We start from the raw sequence: 12,561 nt of genomic DNA, 5'->3' as shown, positions 1-12,561 counted from the left end.
CCATCCGGGAAACTCTGAAACTGCCTCCTAGCTCTGCTGGGACCCCCTCCCCCAACCTGTTGGCCCTGGCTGTCCTCCAGAACCTGCAAAGGTGAATCTGGCTTCCACAGAACAGTCCACGCACCCAAAATAACAGGAGTGCCAAGCGGACAGAGCTACACTAACACCCCAGAGCCTCTCCTGAAGGGACAAGGTGCTTGAGCTGGGCCACACAGCTGTCACTCCAGGAATTACTCTGGTGAATCAGACTGTTAGCTTTTTGAGGGGAGGGACCAACTCCATCTTTATTCAGCTACAATGCCTAGCATAGAACCTTGCACAGGTCCTAGTAAATTTTGATGAATGCTTTCTTCTTAGAGATGCCCCACGCTCTATGGTGAAATATAAAGCCATCAGCTAACGGGATGAAGGTTACCAACACCAAACACTGCCAAGTTGCAGAACTCAGTGTCTTAATTTTAATTCTCCTTCTCAAGGGTCTTATGCCCCAGCTTAGTCTGGTTAAATGGCCAACACATAGGGAAGTGTTTTGTAAACTATGGGGTGCTATTGCTAGCAATGCACCATCACTAATAACATATCTATGCTGTTTAACTTGGGAGAAATCTCGTAACCTTCCTAAGCTCAGTTCCCTCCACCTCAGGTGGGGACAATGGCCCCTCCCCAGTCAGGACCGTACAGGTGTAAAATGACTGGTCTGTGGAAAACAAGTTCCCTGTCCAGGTTATGCACTCTTTACAGTTGCTGCTTAAAGGACAGAGTTTAACCGTTGCTGTTACGAAAAAAAAAAAAAAACAAAAAAAAACAAAAAAGGTTGCATCATTTAATTGCTATTTATTTTCATAAACATGAGGTATTTCAAAGTGCTATAAGATGCAGCACTAAATATATACATTTTGAAGAAATTAAACACAGAACTTTGCATTTACCCAGTTCTATGCACCAAACATGAACAAATACATTAACGGAAGAAACAGGCTAGGAAAAAGGCATATATATATAGTAAATTTCTTTACAAAAGTTTCTTAGTTCAAAAAGTGATAAAGTAATATCTACTCAAAACTTTCACAACTCATTTTCATACGAAAATATAAGTATCAAATTTAGTTATGTATCAGCATCATACAGGCGGTGTAAGAATTAGTAAGTACGTAACAGAGATTAACAATGTATTTGTATACAAAACATGCTCCTCAAACATTGAGGCATTACAGTACTTAGGTATGAACTTCCAGTCTAATACTGGCCGCAAAAGCCACCTCTCATTACCCAGGACGTATACAAAAGGCAGGTGTGTCCATGGTATTTACAGAAATGTTCCCCAGGGGTATCAATGGCAAACCCCCACGTGGCATCGGCTGGAACTTAAGCACCATGTTAAAAAGAAGGAGGAATGACTTTCTGTCGTCTGGAAACTTGTAACAAACAAGGTGACTTCAACAGCCCCAGAAGGCTCCCAACGGTCACGGACTTCGACCGCCGTCTCAGAGGTGACGTGGAGGAAAACCGCCAGGGCCACCTGCATCCCATCCTGCAGGCCCTCTCCCGAGATCCTGGCAGAACCCCTCATGTCCTGCTCCCCACCCAGATCCAAACTCGACGGGGGACCGATTTGAAAGTAAACCAACATTCTTAATGTCAACACAAGGTTTGTTTAAAAAAAAAAAAAAAAAAAATCAAAATGTGCAAAGTGGCAGTGACTGTCCAGTTTGGAGACACGTTTAGCAAGTCCGAGCGTGTTCGATTTTCTTTAGCAACTGCTGCTGTCTCGCCTGCAGCTTCTCCTTCTCCAGCAAAAGCTCATGCTCCTCGGCCTGGAGGGAGTGGACGTACTCGGTGGCCTTTTTCAAGATGACCACCTTGGCGGCCTTCTCGTTCTTCACCAGCTCTGGCACGTGGTCCCTGAGCGTGAGGAAGCTGGACCGCAGGTCGTTGCGGCGCTGGCGCTCCAAGATGTTGTGGTTCCGACGGCGCTCGCTGTCCTCCGAGTCAGAGTTGCGCGGGCTCAAGCTCTTGGCCTTTGGGGGGATGACGCTCTTGAGGGGACGCGGGGATGCTTCGCTCTTTATCTTCTTCTGGGGCGGCGCATCCTCGCTCTCCACGAAGGGAGACGGGGCGGCGTAGTTGTGTTGCTGGTGGATGGGGACGCAGCGCTTGAGGATCAGCTCACCCGACGGGGCCCTCCCAGGTCCCAGGGCCGCGCTCTTGGGACGCACGGTGATGGTGAAGGTGGTGACGGCCTTGCTGTTGGAGGAGGACCGCCGCTTCTCCACAGTCACTACGTCGATTTCCTCCTCTTCGTCTTCCTCCTCGTCATCTTCATCATCTTTGAGAACAAGGTGAGGGTTATTCTCATGATGAGGCACGTATGAATCAAATATACATACAGTCTCGTAGAGCAGGCCCTGGCCCGTGGTTTGCTCTTACTGTGATCCATCAGCACAGGTCTCTGAAGAGAGCTGTACATGCTTTTTCCCTCCCCATACTCCTAGCATTTCATCTTCCATTCAAGCTTGAGCAGGTGGCAGAAATAGAAAGAACCTCGGCTTTGGAGTTAGACAGAATCCCGGCTCCATCACACACACTAGCTGCACGACCCTGGGCAAGGTATTTTCTAAGCCTCAGTTTCCCCAGCTAGTAAATGCGGGATAATGCCATAGGTTGAGTTGGACAGATAATTCGTAGACAAGAGTCTCAGTAAACGGTAACCCTTTCCCATCATCGCTAGTCTGCCCCATAGACTTATTTATATTTCCCTCTCCACACTTAAGAACTGAGGCCTCCTCATTTTAGGAGCCTCAGTTAGCCACTTACACATGGTGGAGTCTGATTTTAAGTGAAACAAACTAAAGAACAATTTAATTCACTAAGGAAGAAAAATACTTCATCTTCCATGAACGTGACTTCTATACAGTAAGCAGTTTTTCATCTCAACAAAGATCAAACCTTAACTACAGAGCCGTAATCCACTGGAGCTCTAAACCCAGATTCGGGGCACCTCTTCTCAAAGTCACCACTGCCCGCAGCAGCCAGAAAAACGTGTAGCATCATGTGTGCGTTTTCCCCCTCTCTCCTCATTTACTACCATGCTCGGATAGAAAATTATTGTTTAAAATGCAAGCACGAAAATCAAAACACATCTTCTGCTTGATCTGAAGGGGACCGGAAAGCTGAACAATTGTGGGATTTGTGCTAAAGCCGAAATGTGAGGCTGTTCCAGTCGGTGGGTCCCTTTAAGCCAATGTTTTGGTTTTCTGCCAAGAAGACAGCTGTTGGAAGGAAGTGCTTCCTCACCAAAAGCTGTCAAGGCACAGACATTAAAGGGACAGAGACCCGTTCAAACTGAAGGCTTATCCCCAAGTTTCCTTTCAGGAGCCTCAGATGAATCTGTCCTCAGCCCTGAAGGAAATGTCGGCTTTTTATCCATCTGCGTTCTGAAAACAGTGGTTTTCAAGGTCCAAGTCTCCCAGCTCCAAGGACAAGGGCTATTCCAGGATTTGGGTAGGGTTCTTCACCTTCAGGCAACGTCTTGGTTTTAACCCTGCTCTTCAGTTTCACCAGGAGGCACACAATAGAACTAATCAATGAGTGCTTCAGGGTGTGTGCATTCCTGGAGGGCCTGCTAAGTGCCCGCCCTCACCTTGAAGGACACTGGGTTACAGAACACAGCTCGGATCTGAAATTAGTCCTGGAACTCTGGCTAGAAGATAAAACCGGGCGGTTCTCACTGCACACTGTAAAGAGGCGGCCCCTTGAGAATGTACACAACCGCTGTGGTACTGGCCGCCAGCTGCTGAGTGAAGGGAGGGAGGGAGGGATGGCCCTACCACCCCCAGCCTCTCAGATCCTCGCCCGCCTGCCGGCCAGCATATCGCCGCCTGCTGGCGACGGACCAGGAGCAAATAACCCACCACCCACCGAGGGAGGGGAAAAAAAAAAAGTACCGAGGTTCGAAAAAATAAAATACAATCGGTGCTTACCACCCGTGCAATCCCTCCGTAACTTCCTGCACCCTAAATAGGACTTTGCACAGGTTTGTGCTTTTCGGGCCGTCTCCCCCACCCCTGACCCGGGCCGCAGAGTCCCTTTCCACCCCTGGGCTAACAGGTTTCTGCCAGCGGCCCCCCGAACCCCAACTCGGCTTTACCACTCAACTTTTTCTCATTTTCTTCCTCGGAGGGCGCTGCAGAGAGAGACGGGGTACGGGGTGGGGGCCAGTGATGGAGTCGGGCTCCCGACGGGGGATGAGGGAACTTTAGGGAAGGTGAGGCTGGAGGTCACAGCTTTCACCCACCCTCTCCTCCGTACCCTAGAGATCGGCCCGGGAAAAACCACTTCTCAGCCACCAGCACTACCTCCAGACGACTCTCCCCCAGCACCCTAACCCACGAACGACAAACCCGGCGCCACCCCCAGCCCCAGTACCCCAGGAGGGCAGCCGGACCCTGGCTCGCTCTTTACCTGAGTCGCTCAGGGTGTCCTCTCCGGAGGTGCTGAGGGCCTTGTGGTCACCGCCGCTGGCCAGGCGGCCGCCGGTGCGTGGAAGAGCGGCCACCGGGGCGCCCGCTGGGGCTGCGGCGCTCGCCCCCGAGGCGACCGCGGCCCCCGCCGCTGGGGCACCGGCCGGGGCGGCGGGCGCCGCCGCGGGCTCGCGCTTGTTCACCGGGAACGGGAAGACCACGGCGGGATCCACGCACTCGGCGGCCGTGTGGGCGAGCTCGGCGGGCAGGGCGGCCCCGGCGCGGCCCGGCCCCGCAGCCACTGCGCTGTGCCCGCGGCCCGCGGGGCCGGTGGCGCCCGCGCCCGGGGCCGGGACCGCGGGCCCCGCGGCGGGCGGCCGGCCGTGCTGCAGCTTCTCGCTCACCGCGCGCTCCAGCTTCTCGCGGGCCGAGAAGCCGCTCCACATGCAGTCCTGGAGGATGACCGGGTTGGGCGTGAGGCCGCCCAGGCCCCCCAGGCCGAACGCGTCCTCCTCGGCCGGGTTGCCCCACAGGTCGGCCTCGGGCAGCAGCATCTCGGTGGCCCAGTTCGGGGGCTCCGGGCTGTGCTCCGGGAAGGCACGGCTGGGCGACAGCGGGGGCGTGGGCAACAGCTCAAACTTCTTCCAGATGTCCTCCCCCGGGGGGGTCGAGTCGGGGCCGCCGAAGTAGAAGTCATCTTCGTCCGGGTAGAAGCAGGGCTGCAGAGAGTCAAACTCGAGGTCCGGGTTCTTGCAGATCATCCCCGGCATGGTGGACGCGGTGCAGCTCGGCATCGGCTCGCCTCCTGGCCGCCGAATGAGGGCTTCTTTCCGCTCCGCTCTTTTTAGTTCGGGGGATGCTTCCTTCCCGTGGGGGGCGCGGAGGGCGGGGGCCCGCGCCAACCTCCGACACTGCAACCGACAGACACACCAGGAGAGGGTTGGCAAGCGGAGCCGGATGGGGGGCGCGAGGGGTGGGGACGGGCAGCGGTCACCCCCTCTCACCCGCTTCCTCAATCACCCCTCCAAGCCCCCCACTCCGCCCAGGGCTCCCGAAGGTGGAGGAAGTTGTGTCTCTCGCTCTCTCCCTCCCTCCTTTTGTGTACATGCTGTCTACGACAGGGGGTGGGAGGGGGCATGCAGATGCGGGGGGTGGCGGCGTAGCTCTGCAACTTTGTAAACTGCCGTTTCATTCACACAAGGCACTGCCTGGGGGAGGGGGCTGCCCAAGGCTGCAGAATTCTAGCTCCCACCAGCTCACCGACACCCGCGGTTGCACCCAAGGAGGGCCCGCTGCTCCCAGGAAGCGCCCAGGACTCCAACCCAGCTACCGGATCTAGGATTCTGGAGAGCCCTCAAACCACCCCCCTCCTTTGTAAAATTGCAACCTCGGGAGCGCAAGCGATAGCGGGGGGTTTAGGAAACTTTGCAAATGGAAAAACCCTTTCTCTAGACCGAGACCAACAACAGGCACCCAAATCCAGAACCCCCTCCCCCAAATTTTGATCCGACGCCCCCAGCCTTCACCCGCTGCAGGGAAAGTACTGTCAATAGCTGATTTTGAACCTCTCTACCCCCACCCCCGCTCTTCCAAGCCCCCAACGACATCCTCTTCCTGGGAGAGCCTGTACCCCAGTCCCCGGGAATGGTTCAGGAACACCAGCGCGGGGAGGGTCGCAGGGAGAGCCACGTCTCCTCTGAGCCGGGGCGGCAGTGACCCAGATTACCACCGCGACGGCCTCGCCCTGCTTAACCCCCTTCTTCTTCCTCTGGGGGCACCCTTTGGAGGAGAACCCAGCTTCGGGGTGGGGACGCACCGGCTCCCCGTCAGCTCAAATGCAGACAAATGTTCTAGAGAAGGGTGAATTTCTTTTCGATGAAGCCATTACAACCCCTGGCAAGGGCACTAGATGGATTAGGGCGGGTCTCTCCCAGTCCGGGAGCCTTGGGGACTGGAACTGGCTTTTCAGGGAAAACCCCGAGAGGGTTTTGTTTCGGAAGCAGAAACAGTCCCCCCGGGCACAGTCGGGCGCCCTGTGCGCCAGCCGCGATCCCGTCCAGGGCTTGCCTTCCCGCCGCGTTCGCCGCTCCCGGGGCGCCGGGCGCTTTGCGCCCCCCGCTCCTTACCTCCCGCCGACGGCCGGGGATCCGGAGGCGATTTTGTGCCGGGGTCCCCGGGTGGCCAGGGGCGGGGGGTGGTCCTCGGGTGGCTGCAGTCTGTGCGCGCTTGCGCCTGGCTAGCGCTAGCTCGGCTCCAACCCAGTTCCCAGGAGCCCCCCGCATCCACCCAGCGCGTCCAGACAGATGACTGTCACTGGCTGCGCTTTGAAGCTCGGGGGATATTATTAACTGAAAAATCTGACACACCCGGGGGGCGGGGAGAGAAGGGGGCTGCGGCACAGACAAGGGGGAGGGAGAAAGGCAGAGGAAAGCGGCTTTACCCCGCCCTCTTGATTTCCATAAAAATCAGGGGAGGCGCCAAGGCTTTCGCGCCAAAAGCCACTTGCTTTTCTTCTTTGCAGAGAGGAGGCTGCAAAGCTGGGAAGCCCGGGGCGTGCTCCTCCCGCCCTTTTAGACCCCCGGGCTTGCCCCCTGTGCACTCTGCGGACCAGCTGCGCGCCGAGCGGTGCAGTGCAACACCCACCCTGCGGGCCTGGCAATTGCTCGGCGTAAAAAAGAAAAATTTCCGGAGGGCTCCGGGGGTGTTCAGAGTCTCCTAACCCAGCCCCCGCCTCGACTGCGTGTATGTGCTGCTGAGCGCGAGGCCGACGTCCAGCCGGGCCGTGCGGGGGGCGAGGGAGGGGTGTTGCTCGTGTGTGATCTCGGAAGGGAAGCTGGACCCGGGGTGCACAGTGGGAGGGAGAGGACGCGCCCATTTAAGAACGAAACCGCGGGAGGTTTCTAGTTTTAAATTGAAAGGAGAGGGGCGCCCCCTTGTTTGAAAATAAATAAATAACTGCGGGCTACGAGGGTGGCGCCGCTGTGGTTTCTTCGGCCGAAGGCGACACCTCGCGGAGGCCGCGCAGAAAGCGGAGCCGCGGGGCCTGGTCTCGGGGGTCCAACCGGGGCCACGGGCAGCCCTCCCGCCGCGCTGTCAACCCGTCCTCACCACCGCGCTGGGGGTGCCGCCTCGCCTCGGCTTCCGAAGGGGATGGGCGTGAGGCTCCCGAAGCCGTTCCCACGGACTCCCAAGTTAGCCTCTCAAAACCAGCTATTTCCCGAATTATGGGGAGGCGGATCAGGTCCTCGTTGGAGTCGGCGGTCCACACCTCCTGCAGTCCAAACCCTGGCTCAGAAACCTTGGCTTCAGACTGTTGCAGGCAAAGGGGCAAGCTGCTATCTCTGCTCAGCCTCGATGTGCCTCGGTTTCTTCAATTGTGAAATGGAGTTAGTGACGGTGCTTACCTCACAGGGTTGTTTTAAGATATTTTGAAAGCGTTCGGGACGGTGCCCAGCACAGGGTGCTTGAGTGTCAGCTATTGTTATTACCAGATCCTGATCGATTCTTCCGGGGAAATTAACACCCCACCCCCTCTCCCATCCCACCGCCGCTTTCAGATCCTAACTTCACTCTGGTCAAGCTTTCCTGCAGGTGTGTTGGGGGGCGGAGGGGTGACAGGGTCAGAGATTCCAGAACCAAAACTCCCCGGGAACAACCCGAATCTCAGCCCCCTTCACAACCAGATACACGATGAAGTGGGATTTCCTCGGGAAAAACGTTCCTCTTCGGATGGTTTGGGGTAGAGAAACCTGCCCCCTCCCCCGCGCCCTCACTGGGGTGGGAAAGCTTCTCCACCTCCTTTTTCCCAAACTGGAAATGCCAGTCATCCTCGCCATTCACCTCCTCATTCAAGCTAGTTACGGATGAAGATGCAGAGGGTCAGGGGGCAGCCTGTAAAACGCTCACCTATTAGCATTTGTGAAGGCTCTTCCAGTCCTTACCCTGGATGCCTACATAATTCGGGGGAGAGAGGCAGGTTCCCAGAGTCCTAGGAAGTGGCCCATGAATGAGGATGAGCTGCCCTTCCAAACACCTTTATTATTATTATTTCCTTCCCGTATGTAAAGCTCTAAACCTTTGCAAAAGCCTTTCACACTCCCACTTTGCTTTTCCCTAACCCCCTAATCTAAACCATGTCCTCCCGCTGTATTCTCCCCAAGCATCCTGGATTTTCCTTCAGAACACTTAGTTTCATTTGTAATGATATATGCCTGGGAGAGTTTGTTTAATGCCCGCTTCTCCCGAGACACCGAGTGGAAACAGGCTCTGTCTTCCTCACTCCATCTATGTCTGTTTTGCTCCAGGGGGCATCCTTGGAGCAAAGCAGATACCTGTGTACCTACGTACTCAACGATATTGTTCAAGGCAGAGAGGCCTGAATGAGTCCTTCTGAAGCAAAGCCAGCTCTTTGAAGAGAGTTTCTGTTTATCAGCAGTAGAGGGAAAAAGGAATGAATGCCACGCCAGGACCTTCAGGTCCTCAGCAGCAGCCCCAGGAAGTGCTCTCAGAATTGCCTGCCCCACCTTTTTACCGAAAGGGCAGGGGGACTGTTACAATAGGCCAGGATGACCCTAGTCGCTACATTTAAAAGTCCTACCTTGTCCTCTTTGACCCGACCTGTGCCCTTCACCACGCCATTCGTCCTTTGTCAAGGGACAAAGTGCAGCAGAAAATGAGAAGACAAGAGACCCGGTTACTCTGTGTGCCTCCAAGCAAATCTTGTATTCTTCCTGGACCTCAATCTCTAATCTCATGCTCTTAATGCAAACCAGTAATTACTGACAAGTCTGAATTTGAAGTTTAACAGAATGATAAAATTTTACAAGTATTTATTGGTACTTTCATTTGCAAATGGAAAGATAAAAGACTTGGTCCGTGGAGAAATCTTGCTACTGCAGGTTCCTTGTTTGCTTGTAGAGAAGCCTGCAAATTCCTCTTAAAAATGTTGAAACACTCTTAGACTATGCGGACACACACGAAATACATCTTGAGAAGACTTGGAAGACAAGTTCAGCCGGCATCCACTGTCCCGATTCAGAACAGAGACGAGTAAAGGCACAGCCTGAATGAGCTCATCATGGGCTGAGGGAGACACACCTAAAATGGACCAACAGACAGGAGAGAGTTGTACACAGAATTTGGTTTATAAATGGGGAGATTTTTGAGGGAGGACAATGTTTTCGTCTACAAATCCTTTCTTTATAAAACAAAACCAGGTCTCTCTCTCTCACACACACACGCACACACGCATACGCACACAGGCGTGCACACACGCACACACACACATGCATACACACACACATTCAGAGGGGTCCAACCCATGACTGGCCTGGGAGATCAAAAACCTCTAGATGCTTTTCCCAGATGGTGAGTTAAAGATCTTCTGGGTCCAGCTTCAAGGACCACGGTTTCTCCTAGGAACTTTACTGGGTCCCTCCCTGCCTCCCTCCAAAGTGTACATTTTTGCTGATTAAATGCTTTTAAAATTCCTGACTCTTCATTTAGAATAAAGTAAAGCTAGCTGCCTGACTTACCCAATTACTAATGAATTAATTAAGCAACTAAATAATTAATTTAAAAAACCTAAATTGAAGTTTTAAATTGCAAAAAGTAAGGTTATACAAGCAAAGAAATTAGAGAGTGGAATTCTTTCTAAGACAGAGAGCCCAGAAACATGAAAGAAAAATTTTAACATATTTGACAATAATAAAAATTTTTAATTACACTTAAAACATATCCTAAACAAAGTCAAAAGACAACAGTGTGATAGAAAAATACTTTCCTCATCCCTAAGAGACAAAGAGTAAATCCCATGTACACAAAGAGCTCCTACACATTGAATAGAAAAACAACCCGATAGAAATATGGGTCCAGGATAAGACTAGGTAATTTACTGAATAGGAAATGCAAATTGTCCATAAACATATGAAAAGATGCTCAGCTTCACTAGTAGGCAGGGAAATGCAAATTAAATCTCAAGGAGATTAGCATTTTTTGGTCTAGCAGATTGGCCCAAGTGTTGGCAAGGCCCGGGGTGGGGGGGGGAGGGGGAGGGGGGCAGGGGGACACGACCCTCTCCTACACCACTGGCGTTCCAGGCCCAAGAGTAAAGGCCATCCCAGTCTTCAAATTCCATCCTACAAGAAATAATAAAATAAATACGTCAAAATACATAAACAAGAACCTGTATTGTAGCATTGTCCTCAATAACAAAAATATTATAAATAATCTAAATGCCCATCCATAGGAAAATGGTTGCATCTATTATAAGGTGTTCATGCAGTGGAATAACATGCAACCTCTAAAAACAGTATGTTATATGTACATGTACTGACTTGGAAACATCCATGAGTATGAAGGGAAATAAGCAAGGTCTAGGGCAGTGGTCTGCCATTTTGGATATATGTGCACTTAGATATGTCTGCGTAAACCCAACAACGAATTGGGTGTAATATGCAACAATTTTTCATTAGTGGTTTACTGGGTTTTTTTCGGTTTTTTGTTTTTTTGCGGTACGCGTGCCTCTCGCTGTTGTGGCCTCTCCCGTTGCGGAGCACAGACTCCGGACGCGCAGGCTCAGCGGCCATGGCTCACGGGCCCAGCCGCTCCGCGGCATGTGGGATCTTCCCGGACTGGGGCACGAACCCGCGTCCCCTGCATCGGCAGGCAGACTCTCAACCACTGCGCCACCAGGGAAGCCCTAGTGGTTTACTTTGAAGAAAGGAATCAGGTGAAGGGAGAAACTTTCCTCTTGATGAAATATTTTTGAACCAGTGGAATTATGAGCAAATTTAATTTTTTGTTTTGGTTATTTTTCAAAACAATATTTTTGTTACTCCCCGGGAAAGCTCATCATTAAGCGGATCATTTGGGGGCAGTAAAGGATCCTTTTGCGAAGCCTAAAATCATCCCCCCAAGTTCTTTTTTGTTTCCCAGGCTGGTTGGCATTCTTTCAAACCAAACTAGTGCTGAACTGAGTCATCTGAGTGGGTTATTAGAGACAAAATGGCACTGGTTTAATTAGGATTAGAATCAAGCCAACCAAAACCATTTGAGTATATGATGTTGGATGTGCCCAAAGCACGACATGTATTTTTTTGACTTCTGAGGCTGGAGGAAAATTTGAGATCCAGCATTGAGAGTTTTGGGGGTGGGGAGTTTTATTGGTACTGGCACAATTATGTTTTATTTATTTATTTTTGGCTGCATTGGGTCTTCGTTGCTGCCCGTGGACTTTCTCCAGTTGCGGCGAGCGGGGGCTACCTTTCATTTCAGTGCGTGGGCTTCTCCCTGCGGTGGTATCTCTTGTGGAGCACGGGATCTAGGTACATGGGCTCCGCAGTTGTGGCTCGCGGGCTCTAGAGCACAGGCTCAGTAGTTGTGGCGCATAGACTTAGTTGCTCCGCGGCATGTGGGATCTTCCTGGACCAGGGATCAAACCCGTGTCTCCTGCGTTGGCAGGCGGATTCTTAACCACTGCGCCACCAGAGAAGTCCACAATTATGTTTAAAACAAAAATTATCCTCATTGAGTGCCAGTAATTTAATTACAGATCTAGAAAATGAGAAGTGTCCCACAGGCTCTGTACTCCTCTCGACTGATTTCACATCCTTTGAGGCAGCTCAGGTACCCCCCTCCATGGGAAACCTTCTTTCAGGCTTAGTATGTTACAGAGACTTGGGGAAAGCACAAAGGTGGGGCTGAGTAAAAATGGCTCTTGCCAACTGCAAAGAGCGCCGTGGGTGGTTGTTGCCTTCGAGTTCGAATTTCCATTTACCTGCTTTTCTTGATGCTAAAAGGCAAGATGGGAAAACTGTCCTGGGAGACAGGCAAGTTGCTCAGGACCAGGCTCTGAGGGGTGGGGGAGGCAAAGAAGCCTCCACTTTGTAGACCTTAAACTTGAATCATCTACATCAGAGAGTATGCACGGAGGGGAGCCCAGTCTTAGCGGGAGCCAGTAAGAGCCACAAGGAATTCTGACTCCAGGTCAGGTCTTCAAGTCCGTTTGGCACTGCCCCTTAGAACGAGCAGAACTTCCTACATCCCATCTTCCCTTTCTGGGACTACTTTCCAGTCTCACTGATTTAATTTGGTTGGGTGT

General features: G+C 52.5%; 1 protein-coding gene across 1 annotated transcript; it reads right to left on the bottom strand.

Annotated features, from left to right (window-relative positions):
* Nucleotides 1-819: 819 nt before the first annotated feature.
* MYCN (MYCN proto-oncogene, bHLH transcription factor) lies at nt 820-6,773 on the bottom strand. The gene is made up of 3 exons (XM_032653637.1): nt 6,587-6,773; nt 4,462-5,371; nt 820-2,326 (listed from the first exon to the last, which is right to left on the bottom strand). The coding sequence occupies exons 1-3, from the start codon at nt 6,740-6,742 to the stop codon at nt 1,722-1,724; spliced, it is 1,671 nt and encodes a 556-aa protein (XP_032509528.1). The 5' UTR covers nt 6,743-6,773; the 3' UTR covers nt 820-1,721.
* Between the last annotated feature and the right edge of the window lie 5,788 nt (nt 6,774-12,561).

The sequence above is a fragment of the Phocoena sinus genome, chromosome 13, assembly GCF_008692025.1.
Source record: "Phocoena sinus isolate mPhoSin1 chromosome 13, mPhoSin1.pri, whole genome shotgun sequence".
Taxonomy (NCBI): Eukaryota; Metazoa; Chordata; class Mammalia; order Artiodactyla; family Phocoenidae; genus Phocoena; species Phocoena sinus.
This window is presented reverse-complemented; position numbering and strand designations above follow the sequence as displayed.

Excerpts from the sequence above, each read along its gene's own strand:
- MYCN (XM_032653637.1), bottom strand. The coding sequence starts at position 6,742 with ATGCGGGGGGCTCCTGGGAACTGGGTTGGAGCCGAGCTAGCGCTAGCC. Across the intron at positions 5,372-6,586 it reads TCCCCGGCCGTCGGCGGGAG|TGTCGGAGGTTGGCGCGGGC; the intron begins GTAAGGAGCGGG and ends TGTCGGTTGCAG. Across the intron at positions 2,327-4,461 it reads GGACACCCTGAGCGACTCAG|ATGATGAAGATGACGAGGAG; the intron begins GTAAAGAGCGAG and ends TTGTTCTCAAAG.